The 25,340-nt window shown below is 33.0% G+C and overlaps 1 protein-coding gene across 4 annotated transcripts in view; it reads left to right on the top strand.

The window, feature by feature from the left end:
* LOC117172379 (THO complex subunit 2) overlaps nt 1-25,089 on the top strand; it is a 64,457-nt gene extending 39,368 nt beyond the window's left edge. For 2 of the 4 annotated variants that reach the window (XM_033360240.1, XM_033360237.1), the window contains 22 exons: nt 1,926-2,104; nt 2,293-2,526; nt 3,738-4,096; nt 6,403-6,637; nt 12,000-12,117; nt 12,988-13,150; nt 13,299-13,480; nt 16,040-16,324; nt 16,797-16,909; nt 17,021-17,216; nt 17,688-17,816; nt 18,020-18,148; nt 18,257-18,514; nt 20,542-20,693; nt 20,778-20,946; nt 21,738-21,846; nt 21,928-21,977; nt 22,061-22,171; nt 23,175-23,235; nt 23,764-23,825; nt 24,528-24,589; nt 24,952-25,089. In XM_033360240.1, the coding sequence (XP_033216131.1) occupies nt 1,926-2,104; nt 2,293-2,526; nt 3,738-4,096; nt 6,403-6,637; nt 12,000-12,117; nt 12,988-13,150; nt 13,299-13,480; nt 16,040-16,324; nt 16,797-16,909; nt 17,021-17,216; nt 17,688-17,816; nt 18,020-18,148; nt 18,257-18,514; nt 20,542-20,693; nt 20,778-20,946; nt 21,738-21,846; nt 21,928-21,977; nt 22,061-22,171; nt 23,175-23,235; nt 23,764-23,825; nt 24,528-24,589; nt 24,952-24,982 (3,387 nt within the window). In that variant the 3' untranslated portion in view covers nt 24,983-25,089. Of the gene's footprint in view, nt 1-1,925; nt 2,105-2,292; nt 2,527-3,737; nt 4,097-6,402; nt 6,638-11,999; nt 12,118-12,987; nt 13,151-13,298; nt 13,481-16,039; nt 16,325-16,796; nt 16,910-17,020; nt 17,217-17,687; nt 17,817-18,019; nt 18,149-18,256; nt 18,515-20,541; nt 20,694-20,777; nt 20,947-21,737; nt 21,847-21,927; nt 21,978-22,060; nt 22,172-23,174; nt 23,236-23,763; nt 23,826-24,353; nt 24,451-24,527; nt 24,590-24,951 lie in introns of those variants that run through there. The other 2 variants (XM_033360238.1, XM_033360239.1) reach the window with 2 other exon arrangements.
* Nucleotides 25,090-25,340: the final 251 nt, after the last annotated feature.

Raw genomic sequence — 25,340 nt, 5'->3', positions numbered from 1 at the left:
GTCTTCTGTTTCCCCTAGCTTGGGTAATTCTAGGAAAATTAAAGGTCTTTCTGATATTATATAGATTTATACGGGAAAAAACAACGAAAATGCCACATCCTTTGCAGATTTGCGTGCTAAATCTAAATCTGAAAACCAAATTTTTCGGACTTGTTCTATTCTCTCTCTAGATGTAAAATGCAGGAAAAAGCTCAGAAATTTCTGGTCACACAGGCCCCACAAAAAAAAATTGTCTACACGAGACAAGTGACTGCTTTCGCACACAAAACTGTAAAGGATATGACGTTTTGTTATTTTTTCCTGTATAAATCTATATAATCTGAGAAAGACCTTAAGTTTCCCTAGAATTATCCAAGCTAGGGGAAACAGAAGGCATGCTAGAAAATTTCTGTGTACAAATTAAGTCTCTACAAGTCTTCACAATTAATAATATAGCATCGAGGTGTCTATTTTCGCGTATGATGGTAATATCAAAATAACATCCATAATATCTCTGTTTTTCCCCCTATTTTCTGCATCTAGGAGGAAACAGAAGTGTACCAGAAATTCTTAGGCCAGATTTCAATTCAACGGGTCAAAGTCCATCAGCGTAGTCTAGTCACTTATCTTGTGCAGAAATATTTTTTTACGGCCTGTGTGGCCGGAAAATCCCTAGGCTTTTTCCTACTTTTGCATCTAGGAGAAAATTGAGACGTGTAGAAGAAATTCTAAGGCCAGATTCGGATTCAGCGACTCAAAATCCATAAGGGTAGCCTAGTCACTTGTCTCATGTAGACAGCTTTTTTTGTGGGTCTGTGTTATCGAATGAAAAAGTTTATGAAGGCAAATTTGTTGGTTGCATCAAGATGAATACGAAGATATATTTTGTTTTACGTTTCGACCACTTTTTTTTCATCTATCGTTTTTCCCCAGTAGGCAATACATCTACGCATTTTCGAGCGATTAACGAGTTATTGCATCCGTATTTCAGTTTAAAAAATCTCTTCTGCATCATCTTTTCTCGTTTCCTTTAGAAAAACCTTTTTTTTATTTCTCGAAATTAAAAAAAAAAAACTTTACAACTTTTAATAATGCTAGTTTTTCATGTTTGTACTATTTGTACAAATGGGCTTAAATAAAATTTTCACTTACAAAAAAATATTAGCATGTTTCTCAATTCGAATATAACCCATAGAACATTTTGTAATATTTCAAAATTTAAAAACTTCTAACCCCTCCGTGGTGGCCAAGAGTGATATATTTTTAACAACATTTTAATCTGGGGCTATCCCGGTAGAAGACCACGAACTCGAAGTACTACAAGGAGACCGTGGAAAACCTTCTACAACTGCGATCCGCTGTTCTCGAATTTTTATTTATTCCTAAATAAGAGCACTGCGTGCGAAAAATTAAAAAATTAGAATTTCTATAGTTGCAGATGAAAGTTAAGCGACAAATTTTATTTAAAGGGGCGCCTTCTAAAACTTTCCACCTACCACACGAACAGATTACGAACAAAAGAAATATATTTTTCACATTGCCCTACCCTCTTATATTATTTTACTTTTTAAAATATTATTATATTGTAAAAAATATTACGTAAGATGTTTTGAAAGCTTTCCTATCGGAACAGTGCCATAATAGCTCATCTTGAATTCTCCCTTTCCCTTAAAACCTTGCGTAATATATGGACGACCCCCATACCTGATATCTTCTAAAACCATTTTTAAATGGGCCTAAAATATTGTTAGGCATTTGTCTTAACTTATTTTTTATTTTGTTTGTACAAATTCATCATTTTACGCTATGAAGTTACTCCATTTTTCAGTGCATAGTTCTACAATTTTCTAAAGTGTCATTGTTCATATTTTGTACATAAAACAGAGTGTAATTTAAATATAATTGCAATTCTGCATTACTTTTTTATTCATTTACTCATATCTTAGGACAAGTATTCAAGTAACCAGAAATTTGGACTTTCCGAAGCCCTTTTAGAAATCGGAGCGTGGGAAGTCGCCCAGAACTTATTTAACAGATTGCCGGATCATTGCTTCACGGATCAAAAACCAATTGCGTTGGCTCTCTGTAACATGATTCAGGCGTTAATTGAACCTATATACCGAAGGTAGGTTAATATATTCAAATTTTTCCTTTTCTTGTAGCTTGTTGTAGTGTTCAGAATATTGTTTAGAATATTTGGATGTCTGCCAACACATCGTAATTCTCTTCTGCGTTATAATCTAGTGCAATTAAAAAAAATTATTGAGATTATTTATAAACAAAAATGCTGCATTTTCTATGATCTTGCTTCAGATTTTGTATTATATCACCGAAATTACCCGGACGTAAAATTCCCCCTCTGAAGAGTCCACTTTCCCCAAAACCTATGCAGACGCTGGAAGATATCCATAATCAATTACTTCCGATGCTCGGCATTTTGGGACCGAATCTTCATCACGATCCGATTCTCATGTACAAAATAATGCGTTTGTGTCATGCAGCTATCAAGCAGATTCCTCTCGACTCGAACAAGCAGCCCGTCGAAAAGTAATTATGTTTAATTTTATTTTAAGACAAACGTTGAAAATGTGTTATTTTTGAACTAATAACAATTTATTAAAGCGTTGGTTGTTTGAAAACATTTTACATATTTTGAACTTTTAATTAATATTCTTTTTATAGGCGTTTCCACGGAAAGTCTCATTTTGGTCCAAAAAATTTGAAAATAAAGTTTGGAGCATGTTTTTTAAACTAGCACATTGTACATGCGTAATGATTTTTTTTAGGTAGGCCACTTATTTTACACATGTGCAAAAGTTACAAAAAACATATTTTTCGATTCAACATTTTATTGTAGTGTACTGTGAGTAGGTAATATTATGAGATATTTATATAAGAAATTAATCTTTTTTTTTTATAGATTTTTTTAGTATTATCATTTACCTTGTGGGGACATTCTTTTGACGCCGAAATACAGCAGAGTAAAAAACGTTATCCTATTTTGATGTGTGCTATTTTCACAGCTACAAGTGTTGAATTTTAAGCGGAGCCATTTTAGCCTTAAATTGGACTTAACTTTTGTGCGCAGTACAATATTGCCCTTATCAGTTGTAAATTTTTTCGGTCCAACATACCATAAAATTTTCGTATAAATAGAAAAGTATATTACAAGATGTTTTGAAGTACGATTACAGAGGAGGCAGTTTTCCGATAAAATCAACATTTTCGTTATTTTAATGTGTAATATTTCAAATTTTTGTCTGGCGGACGCCAAAATCTAATAATAAATCGAAGGGTTTTTTACCTGGGTAGATGCGCGCACATTAGAATCTTAAAAACAGTAACACGACTTTGAAATTTTTTGGTTGGCCTAGAAATTAAAGTATGATGTTACATCAAGGAAATTTCAGTAATCTGTGCTCTGCTGAACTAGGATGATTTTCCTCAGAAATTTTAAGCGTTGTCCAAAAAAGCTTTTAGTATAGAAAGCATTCAATTTGTAACTGGTGACAAATATAATACAGGTATATTTTGGGATTTGGTCCACCAATTGTATATTATACTTTATATTTTTTTATGCATGTTTCCGCATTTACTGTAATCTTGTATTCCTATTTCAGGGAGTCTGTACATTTTCATGCAATATAACTTGTATTTTAAGTGCAAGTTTACCTATTAAATCATAGTAATAGAAAAATGACACTTTACGTGGTAATGTCAATACATGAATGCATTTTTTAATGAATAATATTTTCCAGGTCCAATGCTATCTATTTTGACGTCTTAACAATTCTCGACGTGGCTCTCTTGCCTTCTTTATCCTTCATGGATTGCAATTGCTGCGTTGCAGAGGAGATTTGGAATATATTAAAACATTATCCTTATCAGAATCGTTATTGTCTCTACGCTCGTTGGAAAAATGAAACTCCGGTACAGCACCCAACTTTAATGAAGAAAAGAGCCGATGCCCAAAAGAAGATCAAAACCATTATGAAGCGAGTCAGCAAGGAGACAATTAAACCTGTGGGAAGATCCATTGGTAAACTGACTCATTCCTCGCCCGGAGTTTTGTTCGACTACGTACTGATCCAGATTCAACTTTATGACAATCTCATTGGTGAGTAAAGTACTGGTTAAAATCAACTATTATGTCAGTTTTAATAAGATTCGTGTTTAGTTACAAATCACAAAATTTAACTTTAAAATATACAATATTAATCAGTTTTTAATTTGGGTTAGATTGCAGAATAGGGGTGGGCGTCACCTGTAACCTCTGTTTGGACTCGAAAAAAAATTTTGTTTGGCAACAAACTATTCCAATTTTTCATTGAACGATAAATGAAGCGATTTGACGAGGCAAAAGTTTTAAATTATTGTTACTTTTGATACTATGATGTCTCAAATATGGGTCTGTCACGATATGTCGTAATGATCATATTTAACGAGAAGTTTGGGTGTTTAAAACACCTAAACGGTGAGTTAAATCTGGTCATTCCGATATCGCGACACACTCATATTTAAGATATCGTAGTAACGAAATTAACAATAATTTTAAACTACTGCCTGGTCAAATCGCTTCATTTATCATTCAATTAAACATTCTAATAGTTTCTTCCAATTTAAAATCTTTTAATGCGTAATTCTAAAATATTCGTAACTTTTGATACCTCAAGTTTGTAATTGTTGAGTTTGGAACATTAAAAAATTTTAAATATACTCTTTTCAATACTTCTTCAGAATTATTCAATTTTACCTGCAAAAATTTTAAGTTTTTCCGTTTCAGAGGTTTCAAATTTTGAATTTCACAATGTGTAACGGGCTTCTAATTTGATATTGTAAAAATATAAGAACTTGAAATTCCAAATTATTTCATTTTTAGGGGCGTAAACTTTCAAAATATTAAAAAAAAACAGGTTTTGCAGGCTTAGGGGTGCATTTTTTATTTTTTATTGAAAGCTTCTGTATAAAAATTGTACAATTCTTGATAGCTTGTAGTTATAAAAACAATTTTTAAATAATTCTTGTTTAGAGATTGTGTAATTTTTCATGCTTCGAATTCGAATTTATTTAATTTTGAAGGCTACTGCATTGCATTGGTTGCAATTTTAACATTTTTATTTTGAAATACGTAGTGTCTAAACTTTAAAGTCCTTAGAATAAAAAATATAATTAATTTACAAATCTTTCAAAATGTGTAATAAATTTTACATTCTAATTTTGAATTTAAATTTGATACATTTAAAACTATTACTTTTCAATTTTAGATGCTTCGAATTTAAAAGAGTTCGGCTAAAGACGATGTCAGGGTACCGTGGTATACGTGACGGCTCATCTGACTCTTCCCATTGTAAGGCGATCGATCTCTAACACGTAAGTCGTTTGGGCGTTGTAGTGCTAAATTGGAGGCTACTGTATTATGTTTCGTTGGTACGTTTACATTAAGTAACGTAGTAGCATGCATTATTCAAAAGCAGAATCGTTCCACTCTTAGATAATTTGGTTTAACGCTAAAATGATGACGACTAAATCATATAATCACGCTTCCAACGCGTCAAAGTAGAATCGTATACTAGTGAAACGATTCTTGATTAAAATATTGGCACTTTAATCTTTAATGGATATATTTCTTAAACTAATTCTCAAAAAATTTCAATTTAACCGTAAAAGCATTCCTTTGTCATTTAGAGCAGGGCTCTTCAGCGAAACGAAATTCGGCCGCAAATACTCATTTGCCACATGTCTCGTTTCCACCATCATGAAACTCTACTCAGTTGTAAGAGTGACACGGAAGTTTCCCGTGCTGTATGAAGCGGCGTAGTTTTGGAAACGAGACATTTTCCAAATGAGCATTTAGAACCAAATTTCCCATCGCTAAAGACCCCTGGTTTAGAGGAAATTTCTTTAAATAGAAGTATACAGAAGCACATACCAAGTTGTAGCGTCGGCTTCTTAAAATGGGGGGTTTGATTTAAAGGTACCAACGCAACGCACAGTAGCCTCCGGTTAAGCCTCGCCGACTTTCGAGTTGTGGAGCTCGATCGCCTTACAATAGGAAGTGTCAATCGAGCCGTCAGGTACAGCAGATATCGCCTCTACCCAAGAGTTCTGATATGATTTATGATTTAGATTTTAATACTTGCAATGACAAACATTTAAGATTTGAAATTTTGAAAATTTTAATGACTGGAAAACTATGTCAGAGGGTTGATTAACATTTTGTTTGTTTATTTTGTAATAAAGTAGTCGGTTGCTTCAAAAAATATATGATTTTAAATTAGGATTTTGCGATATTCCAATTTTCTTTAAAAAAAAAAAACAACAACAATTGTATTAAAAAGTAGACGTAACCGTTTTCCATAACGGAATCCTACGGGAAAAATGACTTTGAGACTTAGACTGTGTTAAATTATTCTTTGTTCGTAGGACCTGTCGTGGACTCGTTAAAATATCTAACAAGCATCTCCTACGATGTTCTGGGATATTGTTTAGTAGAAGCTCTAGCCGGTGCCGATCGTGATAGATTTAAACATGATGGAACCAGTATTTCCCTCTGGCTGCAGTCGCTTGCCTCCTTCTGCGGCGCTATTTTCAAAAAATATAATATCGAATTAACCGGTCTACTACAATATGTGGCCAATCAACTGAAAGCACAAAAAAGGTAAGTACCTTAAACAAAATTATATTACCGTAATTGTAAGACCTTTCACAGTTACAACTTAGGACGTTAATGATATCAAAAGCGATCACTGTTCTCGCACAAAAAATTCCCCTTCCTTCATTTTTTTTATGAATCTAAAGTTTGGTTTGAGTAATGAAAAGATGTATACAATGTGCACTTAAAATTTCTAAATCAACCCTTAAGAAAGTATCGCAGGCAGAAGAATGCAGAAAATAAAAGTGACAAGAAACGCTGGTAAGTTATGAACTGTAGTGAAAAAATCTTGACGATTATTAAAAATTACCGTCAATTTCCCAATAGTTGCGCCGTTCAATGAGTATTGCTTCCTCGTAGAGGGAGGTTTGTACTTGATAGTGATGTAAATGTTAAAATCTACTCTTTTTTACATATTTAGATGTAATTCGACCCCATGAGCTCAAAAATGCAATTTTAAAATGTTTCTTCCTGCTTTGCATGTGCGCCCACGCGCACGTGTGTAACCTTTCTTCTTATTACCTTACTTTAAAACGTGAAAGAGCTATGACTATGAAACTTAAAAAGAGTTGTTGATCAAATTGATTTCCAAGTCTGATAAGATTTTAAGCTGGATCAGCCTGTTAGAACAGTGCAAATGGAATAGAGCGCATCTGCCGTTCGAGTATTCATCTGTCACTTCGAATGTTTAAATGGGATTTAAATAGCTTGAATTCTCACAGTCTTTATAAACATTAATTTTGTATATCGTATTGCGAAATGGATATTCAAGGAATGCCATAAGAATATTGACATATTTGTGTCTTATTTTGAGAATTCCTAATGGGGGCGACTCATGTAACAGCTTCCAAAAATCTATTTTTTTGTTGTTGCTTAAATGGAAGCTTGACTCTACCGATAGAAATCTCTGAGTATTCTCTGGCGAAATAGTCTCTGGCGAGACTATAAGCAGAGTCGATTTGAAACGATTTAGTCTCTGAGATTTGAGTCCTTTTAGTGGTCCTTCTAAGAGTGGTGCGACGGTAATATAATGTTCCTTTTGTATTCGTCACGTACCTGGCGGGCAGAGTTATTTACAGTAGTTGGCCGTCGCTAATCCGACTCTTCGTTTTTAAATTTCTCTTCAAATTATTAACACTTTTTTTAATTAATGAATTTTCTCATTATACTTACTTATAATTATAACTTATATACTAATATACAATTTTCTAGTTGGATTAATAAATGTTGTCTTTTTTGACGTATCTTATTCCATTTACGAGAAACGTCGTATTAATTCCAATTTTAAGCATTTTAAAAAAAAAGTTAGATATCTGACATCATCGAAACCCGTAGATTCCGAATTATTATGTTTTAGGCTGTTAACTATGAAATTTAAAAAATCTACTTCTAAATTTTAATCCGAAAGCTTAACAAAGGACCCTTGAGTGTCGGCTACTCTATTGATATACCCTCTCTGCTTGTTATTTATGATCGAATTCTTATTTTAATTTCGGAAAGGACATTTTAAAGCCTTTAAAACATTTAAAAGAACTACCTGGACCTTTAAATATATCTACTTGAGTGCGTGTGGAGAATTTCTCTGAGCTTCTGTGACCCTATAGAATCTTTAGAATATACTCAGAGATTTCTATCGGAAGGGGGCATCCCAAAAGCATGCTGTGAAAGTTTCAGAGTCGCAGGTGCCTTCTTTATCCCCTAAAAGGCGTTTCGCGCTTCCTGCCGATGCAGAGTGGTGGGGCCGAGGCCACGTCTAATCTGGTCCGAAATCTTTTCAGCCGATGTATACTGCTTGAATGGCCGATAAAAAAACCCGTAAAAACCAAAAAATTATTTTTTTCAACAATTTTCAACATGAAAGTAAATCTTTAAAAACGCGTTTTTCTTGTTTTCACGTTTTTTAACATTGCCGGTAAGATAACTCAAAAAGTATTTGACTGATTTAGTTCTCCTTGCATATACATATAGTTGAAAGGATTATCTTTTTTGTGAACCACTTTAAACTGAATAAAATTTAAACAATTATTTTTTCAACAATTCATGCAAATTTTTGGGTAAAAATCAAAGTTTGTGTTGCAACGGTCGCCATTTTGTGCCGGCAATTTCGCATCATTATATTCTTCATCCCCAAAAAAATCTCAAAATATACCCTTATTTTTAGGGTGTTGCATGGGTCACCCCCCTTAAAGTGACAGATGGCTTATCCGAACTGCAGATACGCTTTATTTTGTTTACATGTCAGATTAGAACTGATTTCTTTTTACTTTTATATTTTACGCAAAGTTTTTTCTCTGTTTTTACGGTAATAGGGAAATTTCATCGGTATATTTGTAGGTTTTTTCGAGACGCATCGAATGACCTATTATTAATGTACCTTCCATGACCTGCCAAATGCCAATTTGTAAATTTAAAGAATGGTTTACCTTGTTTATTTGATATAAACTTTTTTTGATATAATAAATACAACCTTACTGTATCTTATTTATTTTTCACGTCGTCGAGGCACATCGGAACATGGACATAGGAATAGGAGGGGACTAGGAAAGTCGTAACGGGGTTTAAGTAACGAGCGGGGTCTACAATCTTTGTGTAATAAACCAGCATTGCGAGAGAATGAGCGGACTATTCCCCTCTTACTTCCCATTCTTTGGCACACCAACATGGTCGACGCTCCCTTGTAAATGTCGGCTAGTCCCCTCCTATTACTATGTCCATACATCGAAACCAATAGATATTTATAAAGGTTAACTATTTATTAAGTTTTTTTTATATGAGAGAAACTTTAGTAATATTAAAAAAAATGATACTGCTGTATCTGAAAAAGTTGTTAATTGTAATAAGAATCACTGATTGACCTTTTGATGGTCTCTCTGATTTTCTGGAAATTAAATTTTTTGCAAGAAAGAAATATCAGCCTTAAAAGTATTGAAAGCGTCAGTCCTTTTTTCGAAATGAAAAACTTCCCCCTATGAGGAAGCAAATTTATGCTATGCCTATGAGGTAGCAAACTGCTCATATGATGAACACAGATCAATACTTCCGTAGTACTTCGGAACGGTATTGTAATTTGTTGTGAAAAATTGCAGATTTTTAATCAGAGTGGAGGAAATTCGTTGTGTCTTTAAATGTCTGTTGTGTTTCACTAGAAACTGGAGACGTTGGTGCGTTTTTCTTGCCGCCAGTTAACTTAGCGTAAACCACCAACGGCAGAGAATTTGGCCGAACTTTTTTTGCGGAAGTGCAAAAGGAACATTAGTCCAGTTGCGAGGCTCCGGATTTCAAAATGGATGTGCGACGTAGACAGGAGAATTATTTTCTCAAACTGAAATAAGTATTCCACAGAGAAGAGAAATTCTAATTCGTTCAATAAGAAGAGCATCAATATTAATTCATTAAGAATAAATGGATAATCAGTGTATGGTTTAAAATCAAATTTTTTAATACGAATATGAGCAGTGCTAAGGAATGCAATTATTTATTAAGCCATCTCCATATTAAACAGTCGAATTTGAGAAAAATTTAAATATCAGAAATGCCTGGGAAATTAAATTTTTTTACCCTTTCTTCAATTAAAATCGAATTTTGCATCACTTGAACTTTGAGAAAAAGAAAGTAGATTGCAAATTTGTCATATGATAAAGAGATATACGGGAAAAGAATATTCCAGTGAAAACGGTTCAATATTAAAAAAAATTATATTGAAGTGAAGAGGATGTGAGGATTTAAAACTGCAGAAGAGGATTTCAATCACTGAACACCCAAAACCTAAAATGATGAATATTTTATTACAAATAAATTTTTCGAAGATTCGATTTAAAAATTTTTTTCAATTTCGAGAATGTCTGAAAAATTAAATTATTAGCCTCTTTCTTCAATTAGAATCGAATATCCGATCACATGAACTGTGAGAAAAAGAGTGGAAAATTTGTTGGAAGATGTAGAGATGAAACTGAATAAAAATCAAATGAAAATTATTAGATATTTTAAAAGAAGATATCGAATGAAAAAGGATGCAAGGAGTTAAAATTACAGAAGAGTATTTCAGTAATTGAATATGCAAAAACAAATATGATGAATATCACTGACAAAACCTCAAACAAGAAATACTACAAAATAAATAAATAGGTTTGGAAATATGATCCGATTACTTAGATGTAAAGCTTGAAAGATAAAAGTAAGAACAATAAATTGAAATTCAAACAAACATTTAAAATCGCGAAAAGCAAATGCAACGCCCGATGGAAATGACGAGATCCCAATCTCGTCTATGGGACTTGAAATTGAAGGTAAGCATTTTCTCTTATAGAAAATGTGCTCTGGAGTTAAACACGTTAAATAATCAAATATAATTTTTAAATTATATTTTCTATTTTTTCTTCAGAATTAACCGAACTAAGAAGAAAGATCGGAAGATTGTGGAAATATTAAAAAGTGTGGGAGGAAAATCATCTCGATGGAAGAGTTAGAGAAAATTGGACTGTGTCGAAACGAAAAGCAGAACAAATTTCCAGGGTGAATCCTCGTTAGCGTAGCGACTTTTTTACGACCGAATACATATTTGACGCGTTGCGAAATTTCGGGACAAGCGCTGAAAGTTTCCCAGATTATCGACTCCGTAAGGGAAGCCAAAGTTTCATTTACAAGTCCCAAAACTTTTTCCTTTATTCTATTAAGCTTTATCACAATTACAATACTTATATTGAAAAGTTTATTTTACTTTTTAATCAAACAAAATATCGTTGTACCGCTTTTGGTCGGAAGAATTTTTTTGGAAAATATATGTGGGTGTCCGCGTAAAAAGGGCCCTTTATTATCAGTATAGAGTTACGTGTAGGTTCATATATCCGGATAAATTGACGGAATTTTAAGTCCAAAGCGAAACCTTCCGGTTGAAAAATGAATCACCGGGGCATTTTTGAATTTGAAACTTTGAAATCAGCTTCTCCAGAAAAACATCTGAATATGGCAGGTATTATAAACGCACGTGTTATACTTTTTCTTCGAACATGAAGTATACCTACTTCGGGTTGATTTTGGGACATGAGTCTGTTATCAATAGATTAGAAAAACGCGAATATCTTCTAAAGAAGAACCAGTCATAAGGACCCTTTTCAGGCGGACGCCTGCATATCATAAAAGTGGGTGGCCAATTTTTCATAAAGATTCGATGAAACCTTTTTTCTGGATTCAGAATATTCTCTTTTTATTTATTTTTTATGAGGGCAAATCTGGGCTTAGTTTTGTTTTTGGTTTTCTGTATTTAATTTTTATAATCGCCACTGGATTTCGATTGAAGATAGCAATTGAAGACTAACGAGATTTGGGGATCGTTTAGTACTAATGCGGTTATAATTCGTTTTATTTTCAGCCTCGATTTATTAATTTTAAAAGAGATCGTGCAAAAGATGGCAGGAATCGAAGCTGCTGAGGAAATGACACCTGATCAATTAGACGCTATGGCTGGCGGGGATCTTTTGAAAAACGAGGTCTGTATTTTTCAGTTCATTCGACGTGTCTCATTTATTTGTTTGTCAGCATGTTTTCCATGTACATTGAGTATAAGAGTTTTTTAAAAACATTCTATGACATTTTAAGGAAGACATTAATGTAAAATAAAACGAAAATTATGGTTAATATCACGGAAAAATGCAGGGTGGCCGCTGGACATGGAAACGGGAAATGACAATCAATTTTTGTTTTAATTTTTATGTGGAATCCCTTTGCAGTATCTTCAAATGTCAATAACGTTATATTACATGATATTATGCAATTTTTTAAGAGTTCTGTAGGAATTCTCGCGAGTTTGAATAGTTTAATTGGTAACATTTTAAAGAATGAAATCTTTCAGTTCGCAATGCTTAACTCTGAAACATTTTACTTAAAAACAATTTCATTTTTAATTCTTCATTTACAAAACTTCTTTTTAAGAAAATGAACTAGAGTATTTAAAATTGGACCGTTCATCTAGAATAGGCAATGTTTTAAATCTAGAAGAGTGCTCCTTTGACTGTTTTAATTTGCATTCTGGTATATTCTAGAATATTTCCAAAATTGTGAAATATTATTTATAGCATTCTAGTAGTTTCTGGACAGATTCTGGAATGTTTCGATATTTTAGGATATTCAGAAGATTAGAATTAAAATAAAGAACAGTATCATTTTAATTAGATTTATTCCAGTTGATTATTCTTAATTTATTATATTGTTATTTTCCCGAAAAAATGTCCCGATTTTCGTAAAGGTTTTTCTATTTCTGCTACTTCTTTATTGTTAAATAGGAATTTGAGACCTGCCTTTGTTTAAGTTTGAGTCATTAGCAATTTCTTAAAAAATGTTAAAAATCTTCCCAATTTCAGGCCGGGTACTTTAGTCAAGTCCGTAATACGAAAAAATCGTCGCTGAGATTGAAGGAGGCACTCGGAGAACAGGATTTGGCAGTTGCACTTTGTCTCCTAATGGCTCAGCAAAAACATTGCGTTGTCTATCGAGAAACTGACAGATCTCACTTGAAACTCGTCGGTCAGTATTGAAATAATATAATAATCATCTTTTTATTTTGAATTTCTGCTATTTGATATTTCAGATTTAGTAGTAATTTACAAATACTTTGATTTCTTCACTTGAAAATTCTTCTTCTAAATTTTAGATTAATAGTGTTATTTTTCAGGCAAATTGTACGATCAGTGTCAAGACACTTTAGTTCAGTTCGGGACATTTTTGGGCTCTACGATGACTGTCGACGAATACGTAGATAAGCTGCCTTCAATTCATTCCATGTTGCAGGACAATCACATACATTCTGACGTCGCATTTTTCCTGGCTCGACCCATGTTTGCCCACGCTATTAACGTAAGTTCAAATAAATACCTGATCCATTTAAAATCAAAAAGTTGATGTATTGATTCTTTCCCTTGTATGGGTTTGATGGCTTCTGCTCCCTGTACAGTCTCTTGTTGGCAGATTTAGAGAAGAAACTTGATGATAAGAGATAGATGAGTTTGAGAAGAAAAGGTGTTTTAAGGACGATCGGAAGATGAGTGTGTGAATGTTTGATGCCTTAGTGTGGTCAGTACAAAGTTACGAAGTGGAGACCTGGGAATGGAGGGAGCACAAGAGAGTGGAAAGTATGCAGGAGAGTGCAGCTGTAGCTGCCCAGGATATATATTGAGAGAGGAACTAGGTAGAGATAAAATGGTCATTATATAAATGAAGAGAGCATGGAAGTTTGAGGAGAAGCTGAGAAGGAGGTAGGCAAGTAGCATGCCATAAGCTTTTCCACAGGAAATTCTAAATAATAAGACGAGGGGTATTACGGAAAGATCAAGGTGGGGGGAAGAGAGTACCGTAAGTAAAATATACTTCAAAATACTTATTCGCAGGGTAATGGAAATAACGGAAGAAAATATATGGGAAGTCCAAAGTAGATTTTGTGTCTGGAAGATCATGTACAGATCAGATATTTAGCTTAAGGGGGCGGGGTATCCCTATATAGATCGCGAAAAATCGAAGAAAACTTTGGGAATTTTTTGTAACAAAACTACACAATGTTTCGATCTCAAATTTGGACTGCTATTTATTGACGTTTTATTACGATAAAAAAATTTGTAGTGCAAAATGTTAATAAACAAATGCGCCATGGCTCGCGAAAGTTGACAGCTTTTTTTCCCTCTGGTTTTATGGGCAACGTGATCGGTCCTGCGCCTCTGAAACAGTTCGGTCGATTTTTTTATTATAAGGTGTATACCTCGTCCATATACCTATTTTCAAAGCATGGAAATATTATTTTGCAAAATGACAGAAAACAACATTTTTCAAAATTGTTATTTTTGATTGTTTATGCAAATAAGTGGTTAAATAATAATTTTGCACAAAAACAAAGAGGTATATCGACTAGACAATTAAATTATCTGTAAAATGGCGTTTTTTCTTAGATTAGTTGAAAATTCGCTAAGTTCTCGTGCCCATAATCTCGTAAAATCGGAAAAATCGGAAAAATCTGATTTCGAGATAAACGCTTTTAAAATCCGAGTGCGCACGTGCCTACCTGCTCCGCGCGCTGGAAGATGTTAGCGAAAATAGCCATAGCAGCTAAACCGCTCCAAATTTCGGCCTACAATTTTAACGGAGTACTCTTCCAATGTTATACTTTCGATTTGTACAATAAAAAAATCTTTTTTTTTATCAATCTATATAGGGATACCCCCTTAAGATACCCCCTAAAGTGATGATCTCATGGCTATTTAGGGACAAGTGTTTAAGAATGGCCCTCTTCGACGAAGAATGTGTGGCTATCGAAACAGGAAGGGCACGTGGATTAGCGTTCGCGGATAATAATGTTGTCATGGCAGAATCAATTGAAGACTTGGAAAGAATTTTGAACAAACTGAATACAAGCATGAAGAGCAAGGGCCTCAAAATTAACTTAAATAAGTCTTAAATGATGAGAGAATAGAACAAGTTGATACGTACGTATATCTTGGCAGCCTGTTCACTAGTGACGGAAAGATGGATGATGAGTTAGATAGGCGAATAAACGAGGGTAAGAAGGTTATCGGTAGAGCAGGGCCCATTATCAGAAATAGAAATATGTCAAATAAAACTAAAATGGCAATACATAATTCTATATTTGTATTGACTGTGATATATGATAGCGAGACATGAATCTATCAAGAAAAGAGTAAAAATAAAATTAACGCGATTAACATGAAATTTCTGCTCATAATACGCGGGAAAACACCAATGGAAAAAGTGAGTAACGAGATAGATAATCCTCAAAGAATGTTTTGGAAAAGAAACACTAGTTGAAATATGGAACAGAAATCGGTTAAGATGGTTCAGGCATGTTGAGAAAATGAAAGATGAACGACTAAAGAAAGAAGTGTGTCAATGTAAAGTAAAATGGCAGTCTGCACGGACGCAAAACGCGAAATAAATGATTGGAATGTGTAATTAGACCCTAATTCGAATAGAAGAAGCCACAAAAATACGAGAACTTGCATGAGAAAATACATGGACGTGAAGGAAGTAAAGAATTATGCATGGAACGAAAAGTGTGGCGACAAATAGTTTATGAAAAGTGTCAGTAAAGTGAATGACGCCTGGAACAAAGGACTTCGGATACTAATGAACCCGAGAGGGGAGTATCACATGATGACTTAGTGAGGGTCTTCACTTGAGATGATCGCTAGATTGATTAATCAGCAACCTGTTGTGGAGCAGTTTTGCGGAACGGTCGTGCTATTACAACAATTATCACGGGAATTCTAGATCAATCTTAAAAAATATATCCCATTTTCCACACTACACCCTTCATCATCGAGTAAGTCACGCTTAGACCGAAAGGAAAATGGCTCAATGGTATGATAATCATAATAAAAAATAATAAATTCACTCATTAATAAATTGCAGATAAAGTACGATGCTTTGCGCAAAGCTGATCCGAATTACAAGAAAATGACTGCTTCGATGAAACAAACAAAGTGGGCCGAAGCGGCTCAAGCAGTGATGGCACCCGTAGCGTTATCGGTGCGACCACTTCATCCCCTCAAAGTCTGGGAGGATATTTCTCCACAGTTTTTGGTCACTTTCTGGTCCCTTCAAATGTACGACTTACACGTTCCGGCTGAGAGTTACCAACGCGAGATCAACAAATTAAAGAACAATGCTGCTCAAGCTGCTGACGCCAAGGATGTGGTAATATTTAAAAAAATTCATAAGCGCCTTTTATTATCTATCTGTGAATATAACACTAAGGATTTTTCACTTAGGTTGCAACTTGCTGAATGAATATTTCACAATTAAAATATATTTCTTCAAAATTTCAAAATACTTTATTGCAGAATTTCGGAATTAGGCCATTTAAAATAGAGCAATATTTAATTCAGAAAGACATAAGGAATGAACAATTCTAAATCTCATGAAAGAACTTTTTTTCTGGTTTGAAAGAAAGTACAAATTACAAATCCTAAATAATTAAAAAGACTTTGAGTAGAAAAGGTTCAAGTTTTAAAATGAATGATAGTTGAAATTAAACAGCAGAACAGATAACTCCAATTTTTTAATTTGCTAACAATTGAATTGGTTGAAAACGAAAACTAAACTTGTTTCTTCTTAAAAGATTGGTATCGACAAGGGCAATAAGATAATTATTTTTTCAACTTTGCAGAATGCTGGTAAGGGAAAGAAGGAGCAAGACAAGTTTACGACCTTAATTGAGAAGCTTCAAGACGAGAAGAAAAAGCAGGAAGAGCACGTGGAAAAAGTTTTCGCTTATTTGAGGTAATTTCTTCATTCGTATTCCTACGAGGGTGTGTGATTTTTCAAACTTTGCTTTTCCTATAATTTGAATGTCTTTCTAAATACTTTTGTTCAATATTATTTTATTTTCAGACAAGAGAAGGACACGTGGTTCCTGTCGAGAAGCCCGAAGTCTGCAAAGAACGAGACTATAACGCAGTTTTTACAGTTGTGTCTTTTTCCAAGATGTACTTTTACAACTGTGGACGCAATGTATTGCGCGAAATTTGTACATACCATTCACTCATTGAAGACATCGAATTTCTCTACCCTCTTGTGTTATGACAGAGTAAGTACGAAGCAATTATATTTATCATAATATCTACCTTTATTTTTAAACATAAGAGTACAGTACGAGCTTCGTTTTCAAATTTGCAATATTTTAAAATTTATTTGCTGTTAAGTTATCTACAGTTTGAAATTGAAAAGACTTTAAAGTTTTTGAATTTTCTAGCAATAAAATTTGAATTTATTTAGAAATTTAGAAATTTTAATTAGTGATTGCAATTTGGGAAGCTTTGAAATTCTGCAATCTGTCGAAATTGTTCAGAATGTCCTAAAATACGTATGTGCAAATCAGCCCAAATTCCTTTAAAATCAGTAGAAATTTCGTGATATATTTCAAAAGTTTTGAAATATGAAATTCGATGTACGCCAAAACAAATAAAAATTTGAGGCACTTTTTTCATTTAACAAAAGTAGTCACTTTTTTTACTTTTGAATATTTGAACATAATAGTGTGTATTAATATTGTTCACAGATCTTTTGTGATATCACTTATTCCGTGACGTCGTGCACTGAAAATGAAGCGAATCGCTATGGTAGATTTTTGTGCGCTATGCTGGAAACTGTGATGAAATGGCATTCCGAGAAAGCTATTTTCGACAAGGTAAAAATAAAGTTGATGACTTATTTAGTTTGTATGCACAGATGTTAGTTTAAAATATAAATTTTCATATTTAAATTAGATTTATTTAGGCAAATAAAAATATAATATTTGACTTTGATACTCTAATATTAAAATATTCTAATATTCAAATTATTTATCAATTTTTATTGTCCTGAGAAACTCTGTGCACTTTTCTTTTTCAGGAATGTAGTAATTATCCCGGATTCGTAACAAAGTTCCGTGTCAGTAATCAATTTTCCGAAGCCAACGACATGGTAGGCTTCGAAAATTACAGACACGTTTGTCATAAATGGCACTATAAAATCACTAAGGTATTTTTCATTATTAGTATAAAAGGAAAATAAATTTTAATTCTAAAGATCTTTTCATCATTTTATTCATTTTGACAAATAATTTTGTTGGCTTCATTTATCTTCAAGGCTATAGTGGTTTGCCTCGATTCTAAGGACTATGTACAAATCAGAAACTCCCTGATTATCTTGATCAAGATCTTGCCTCACTTTCCGGTTCTATCAAAGCTCTCGCAGATTCTCGAGCGAAAAATAGAAAAAGTTCGAGAGGAAGAACGTGGCCATCGTCAAGACTTGCATATCCTGCTTACGTCTTACAGTGGGCAACTGAAAGCGAAAAGTTCCAGTATGATTCCAGAAAGCGACTTTCATCACGTAGGAGACAAGGTTGGTCTTGGGCTTTATTAAAGAATTTTGCCGATTTCTAAACATCTACCTTGAAACGTTTTCTTGCTACTATCTTTCTTGTGATAATTTTTCTGCTTTAATCTTCTGCCTCTCCAACAAACTAAAAACGCAGTTTAAACAACTTTTTCAAATTATATGCACTGCCGTGTAAAAGTTTTACGCCACCTCTTTTTTATGACTAAATAAATTCTCTTAATTTTAATTATACCAGAGCTAAAAAAATTTACCTTTAAAGGTTGATTGTTTTCAAAATTCTGTATAAAGTAAGCCCATGGGGAAGCCTATTTGTCTAGTTTTTAAGTACGAGGTGTCTTCAAAAAATAAGGTGACTTTATGGTTTTCTCAAAAAATATTCATTTATTCCTTAATGTTTATATTGTCCCCTTCAAAGTAATCCCCCTCAGATATAATACACTTGTGCCAACGCTTTCTCCAATCATCGAAGCACTTCTGATAATCATTCTGTGGTATAGCCTTGAGTTCTTTCAGCGACGCAGTTTTTATCTCCTCAATCGTTGAAAATTGACGTCCTTTCATGGGTCTCTTCAGTTTTGGGAAAAGAAAAGAGTCACTGGGGGCCAAATCCGGTGGATATGGAGGCTGAGGCATGACTGTGGTGCTGTTTTTGGTCAGAAAATCTTTCACAAGCAACGATGAATGAGCATGTGCATTATCGTGATGCAAAATCCACGAATTTTTTTTCCAAAGTTCCGGACGTTTTTTGCATATCGCCTCTCGTAAACGGCATGGCATGAGCCAACCGATATGCCAACATCTTCAGCAACTTCTCGGATGGTAATTCGGCGATTTTTCAACACCATTTTTTCCACTGCTTGAACGTTTTCATCTGTTGTTGACGTGCTGGGACGTCCAGGGCGAGGTTCGTCTTCGACATCCTCTCGGCCTTCTTGGAACAGATTGTACCACTTATATACATTTTTCTTACTCAGAGTAGACTCACCGTATGCAACTGTCAACATTTCAAGAGTTTTAGAGCACTGGATTCCATTTTTCACACAAAATTTAATGCAAACTCTTTGCTCTATTTTTTTCGAAAGAAGAAAATCGCCGAGCACACCAAAACCTTCTAAACTGTCACGCCTCTGCCAGAAAAACAACACGAGCTATATAGTCAAAACTGTGAACATATCCTGATGAGTTGTTCCAACACAACAAAACAAAAAATTTAAAACTTGAATGTACGTAGCCCGCGAAAATTGAAAAATCACCTTACTTTTTGAACACACCTCGTAAATATTGCAACAAAGTGTAAATTTCAAGGTTTTCTTACATTTTCAATAACTTCCAAAATAGTCAACATTTTTCAATGTTCTTGGGGTCATTTTGAAGTTTTTTTTTCACCGTATCACAACAGCTTATGAGTATAAATAGTAACAACTTTCTTTTTGAATTGCAAGAACTTAAAGTTGTAAAAAAAAAGTTAAAAGAATGGCTATATTATTTTTGGTAACAAAAATATGTTTGTAAAATATATGAAACATGTAATTTTTTTAAAATATATATTCATTAAACTTTTATCCTGATTTGCCTACGTATTAGGTGTTTTCAAATGATTGCAACTTTTTTATTACAATTTGAAGTTCTTGCAATTGAAAAAGAAAATTTTTACGATTTATACTTATAAGCTGTTGTGATACGATATAAAAAAGCTTCAAAATGAGCCTAAGAACATTGAAAAATGTTGACTATTTCGGAAGTTAGTGAAAAAATAAGAAAACATTGAAATTTACATTTACTTCAACCTGGGCTTATTTTATCAATAATTTCGAAAACAATCTTTTAAAGAAAAAATTTTTAGCTCTCGCATAATTAAAATTCAGAGAATTTAATTAGTTATAAAAAGAGGTGGGCTAAAACTTTTGCACGGCAGTGTACTTTTGATACTTCTAATAAGTATTTATTGCTGCATTTCTTGTGTGTTAAACCATCAAAATATTACATCTGAGTAATAAATTAATCTTCACAATATTTCGTTTTATCGGCAGGTTACTAAAGCTCAGGAACAACAACAACTCGAAATATCGGCGGAAAAAGTGAGCAACGGAGTTCCACAGAAGGAAGTTTCAAATGGAGAAGTGCGGGTAGAAAAAGAGAATAAAGAAGTTCGTGAAAAGCGCAACATTATACAAATTCATCAGTAAGTGTCTTCCTCTTTCTTCAATATTTATTTGACTAATTAGTTTATTCACTTGAATAAAGAATTGTATTTTCCTCTTAATAGTGACAGTTCCGAAAAGGTTCCAAGGGAAAGTTCAAAGAAAAAGGAGGAGAACAAAGATGTCCAAGAAGCGAAGGAAGAAAGAAAGTTGAAGAAAGAAAAGGACAAAGAAAAAGAGAAAGAAGAAACAAAAGAGGAAGAACCCATGGAGAGAAAAGAAAGGAAGCACAAGGTAATGAACTTCCATTTATATAATAATTGTACACAATTATTTAGAATTTTGAATACATTTACTTCTGAATTTTTCTAATGATGGATTAAAATGTTCAGTGTTTACAGTTTTAAATTGTGGAATTATATTTGAACGCTTTTAATCTTACATAGCACACTTTTAAGTTATTCAGATTTTATGTTAATTTTAAGAGGCTTCAACTGTTCAGTTTTTAGGTTTTCAGCATTTAATTTTGAAATTGATAAATTTTATTTCTTAAATTTTAAATATCCCGGTAGCACAGCTTGTTTCTGAGAAATTAAAAAAGTGCGTTTTTAACTTCCGCGGTATTAATTTTAAATTATAGTTACTTAGAATAAAAGTCTTAATTCTTATCAGGATTGTTTCCGAAACCAATTGTCGCTTTTCCAATAAATAAAAAAATGCTGATTTTATACACAATAATAAAATAGTTTTTGAATCTTCTTATTCATATTTCTTATCTGAAATTGTAAAATTGTTGTATTTAAATGAAAAATGTTCAATTATGTTGAACTCAAAGTTTTTACGCCTTCTAATTTAAAACAGTTTTAACAATAAAATTGGAATTTTGTGGAAGTTTTTGAAGTTAACAAACGAAATGTTTGTAGCAAAATTGGAATTCTTTTGTTTCAAAGAGTTATATGTTAAAATTGAAATTATGTTAAAATAGTATCCACCAGGCGGAAATCAATATTTTTAATGGCTAAATGTGAAAATTCCTGAGAGTAACTTATTTTCATTAATTTTATTATTATAATTTCCCATTTTAGACACAGGAAGATTTTTACAGCGGTAGTTTAGACAATTTAGACCGTGATCTCTCTAGTGTGTCAACCAGCAGTGGCAGTTCTGGACCTGTGCCGGATGTAATCGAAAAAGGTAAAAGAAATGAGAATACATGTTTTTATTTGTAAATTCAAATTTTGTATGATGCGATGTTAATTCAAATTTATAAACTAGTTGTAGTTTCGGAGTCCAAACGAAGGAAGACCGAAAGCTCCGTTCCTAAGGTTTGTTGTACTTTTCACTCTGCTAAAACATTTCTAGAAATTGAAATTCGATGAGCGAGTTCTAATATTGATTTTTTTGTTAGGAAACAAGGCGGATAGAAGCTCCTATTGAAAAGAAGGAGCGATCCAGTAAAACTAAAGTCCGGGATGAACAGAAGGAAATGCGAAGGGAAAAGAAAATGGGACGAAAGAGGGTGAATTTCAATTTATGTTGCTTCTTTTAACCTTCCAGCGGGCGCGCTGTCGTAAAATTTACAATTGCCCGAATACCCCTCCCCTACATGAACCACTTATTATCCGCTGAGCTTCCACCTATTCCAAGATCAATCTCTTTCTGAACTCTAGGCAGACGATTTTGCAAAGAATCGTTTGTTATACGCGTCTTTATGTCTAAGTATATTACGTATCCTGTACTATTTTATCTAATTTTTTCCAGATTTATATCGTTCCACAGCGAGACTAAAGGTTGGCCAAAAGTATGAAATGGACCAAATTTTGTTACTCGAGGGTTTTTTTTGGGTCGCTGAATACGAATTCGATAACAATTTAGAAAACAAAATGGCGGATCTAATATGGCGGATCTAATATGGCGGACGAGTATGCTAAATAAATTAGGGGTTATTTTAGGGGGTTGTGGAATCTTATTGTGGGGTTGGAAACATAATATGGGGTTTTATAAAGGTGGTGCATGTGACTATTTTTTATTTGAAAATTTTACGGCTGTTTTACATAAAATTTCGGAATTGTTTTGTGAAAAGCGATAGGGGTGAATTTCAAGTGGTTGTCGAATATTATTGATGGTTTGGAAACAAAACATAGTCATTTGAAGGTGACTTGTGCGGCTATTTTCAATTAAAAAATGTTATGGCTGTTCTACATGGACACACTTTGGAATTGTTTCGTTAAAAGCGATAGGGTTGAATTTGAGGGGTTGTTTAATATTATTGATAGGTTTAGAACATAACCTGGAGTTTTAGGAATGGGAACCGGGGCTTCTGTTTTCAGTTTAAAAATTTTGTGGCTGTTTCACGTAGAAACACTTTGGAATTCTTTCGTTAACTTGGATAAACCCGAATGACGTAAAATTTACGACACGTGCTTGCTCATGGTAAATTACAGAGCGCGTCCGCTGAAAGGTTAATATTAACACTATTTTTGAATGTATTATTTATATGAAAATGTGTCTATTTTTCATAGGATCGTGCAGAGGAAAATGCTGGCCCATCTGAACAGAAAAGAAGAAAAGACGATGAGAGGGGTTAGTAAACGGATATTTGTGTGCTTCTACTAAACTTTAATTAGTGATTAGTTACTTTCTACGTTTTTAAAAAAATATTTTTATTTGTTCTTAACTGTAAACTTGGCATTGTATACATTTTTTTGTTTTCGTTTATTACGTTTTCAGTTTATTTTAATTTTGTAATACATAGTCTTTATGCAGAGGATTGAATTAAATTGAATTTTTATAAATTTTTAAAATGTTTTATTATGAGTTTCAAATATTTCACATCAAGTTTCCGAATCTATAAAATATTCTAATTATATCGTTTGATACTTCTGAAACAATTTGATATTATTTTACATATCTTCTAATATTTCATGAGTTTTTTTAAACATTTGTATTCAATTTAATTTTCATTTTGTGTAAAACTTGAAATTTATAATTTAAAATTAAATCTTTTTCTTTGTGTTTTCTGTTTTTTTTTTCGGATAATTGATTAAAAAAATGTTAATAAGTTAAAGCAACTTTTACTTTCAAAAGTGAAAAAATTAAACAATTTTTTAGCAAAAGGAACTCACCAAAATGGAGATTTGCCTGAACATCGAGAAAAACATCACTATAGCAAGGTTCGTATTCTCTTTTTAATTATTCTTTTGTTTTTTACAAATACCGATTCTGTTTTTGTATACACGTATCCATCCTATCCACACAATTCGTCCTTGATTTCCAGAGAAAGGAAATCCAGCATTTATTTATGTCCTTATTTTTACCCTGAAAAATCCTTCATACGAGTCGACTAATTCTACAGGAACTGTTTTTACGCATGAAATATTTTTAAGTACTAATTAAAAAATGAAATTTAAAATAATATTTTTAGAAAAGTATTTCAGTTGGTTAACAAAATTAAAACTGAAAATTGATTTGTGTATAAACTAATATTATTAATTGAAGAGTTGATTTACAAATATTGAAGTTTTATTTTTATTTTTACGATGCGGTGCACATTTTTTGCATTAGTTATCGACACCGAATTGTGTGGCACGGAGTTTATAGCCAAAAAATTACAGAATTTATGGAAAACCCAATGTCTGTTCAAAGTTTTCAGTTCGTGCCATGAAAAGCACATTTTTTAATTGAACCTTGACCCTCCCTAGTCCGTAAAGATGTCAGCGACAGGTACGTTGAAAAGACGAAATGTCCGACAGTAGAGCGAAAAGACCAGAGCGAAAATTTGTAAAGAGAAAATATAGGTGATTCTGCCAAGTAACCAAGTTTCCATTTTAATCTTCCGTCAATTTTTTTGGTTTAATTTGAATGATTTTTTTCAGGAAAAATCACCCTACGCGAAGGAAAGACACGAGCGAGAGGGACGCGAAAGCAGAGATAAACAATATCCTTTTCATATCAAGTAAAATATAATCTTAATTTGAGACAAGCCTATTGATTACCAAAATCATATTTAATTCATAAACTTTATTTGGCGATCCAAAAACCGGAAAATGACAGTGAATTTTGTTTATTTTTTATTAGACAACTATTAATCTTTAAATTGTAGACCGGAGAATAACTGAATTTTTTTCTAAGATTTGAATGGTTACCCTGCAATCATTTTGATTAATAAATGCGAGAGATTGAAATGCAATCACAGTTTTTATTGTTTTGTATTTCTCCATATTATTATAGGATTGGATGATAAAATATTTAGTATTAAAATGTTTGCATTGAAATTGTTTTTCCTTCACGAATAAATACCAGGAGAAGCTCGGACCCGAAGCGCAGATGATAAACAACTATGGAAAACGTGTGACATACCATTTTATATGCTACGATTGAATTGTGAATGTAATTAAAGTATATTCAAAAATAATAAAATAGCAGAACCAGTATCAATTGCTTTGTATATTATGTTTGCGTCCAATTTTTATACAATAAATGTCTTTAAGAACGAGATCTTTTTTTTATCTATTTACCAACAGCATCATTATTTGTTTTAATATTATTTCCACGAATCAAAATTAAATACAGTGAAACTCTACTATAACACTGATTTCGGGTTTGACGGTGGGTGACAACCATGGAGAATAGACATAAGGAGACCAAACTAGTGGAGCTGAAAATAAACACTTTTCTGTTGCTAGAAG

The sequence above is a fragment of the Belonocnema kinseyi genome, chromosome 5 (genome assembly GCF_010883055.1).
Source record: "Belonocnema kinseyi isolate 2016_QV_RU_SX_M_011 chromosome 5, B_treatae_v1, whole genome shotgun sequence".
Classification (NCBI taxonomy): domain Eukaryota; kingdom Metazoa; phylum Arthropoda; class Insecta; order Hymenoptera; family Cynipidae; genus Belonocnema; species Belonocnema kinseyi.
The sequence above is the reverse complement of the archived record's forward strand: the minus strand, read 5'-3'. Positions and strand labels throughout refer to the sequence as shown.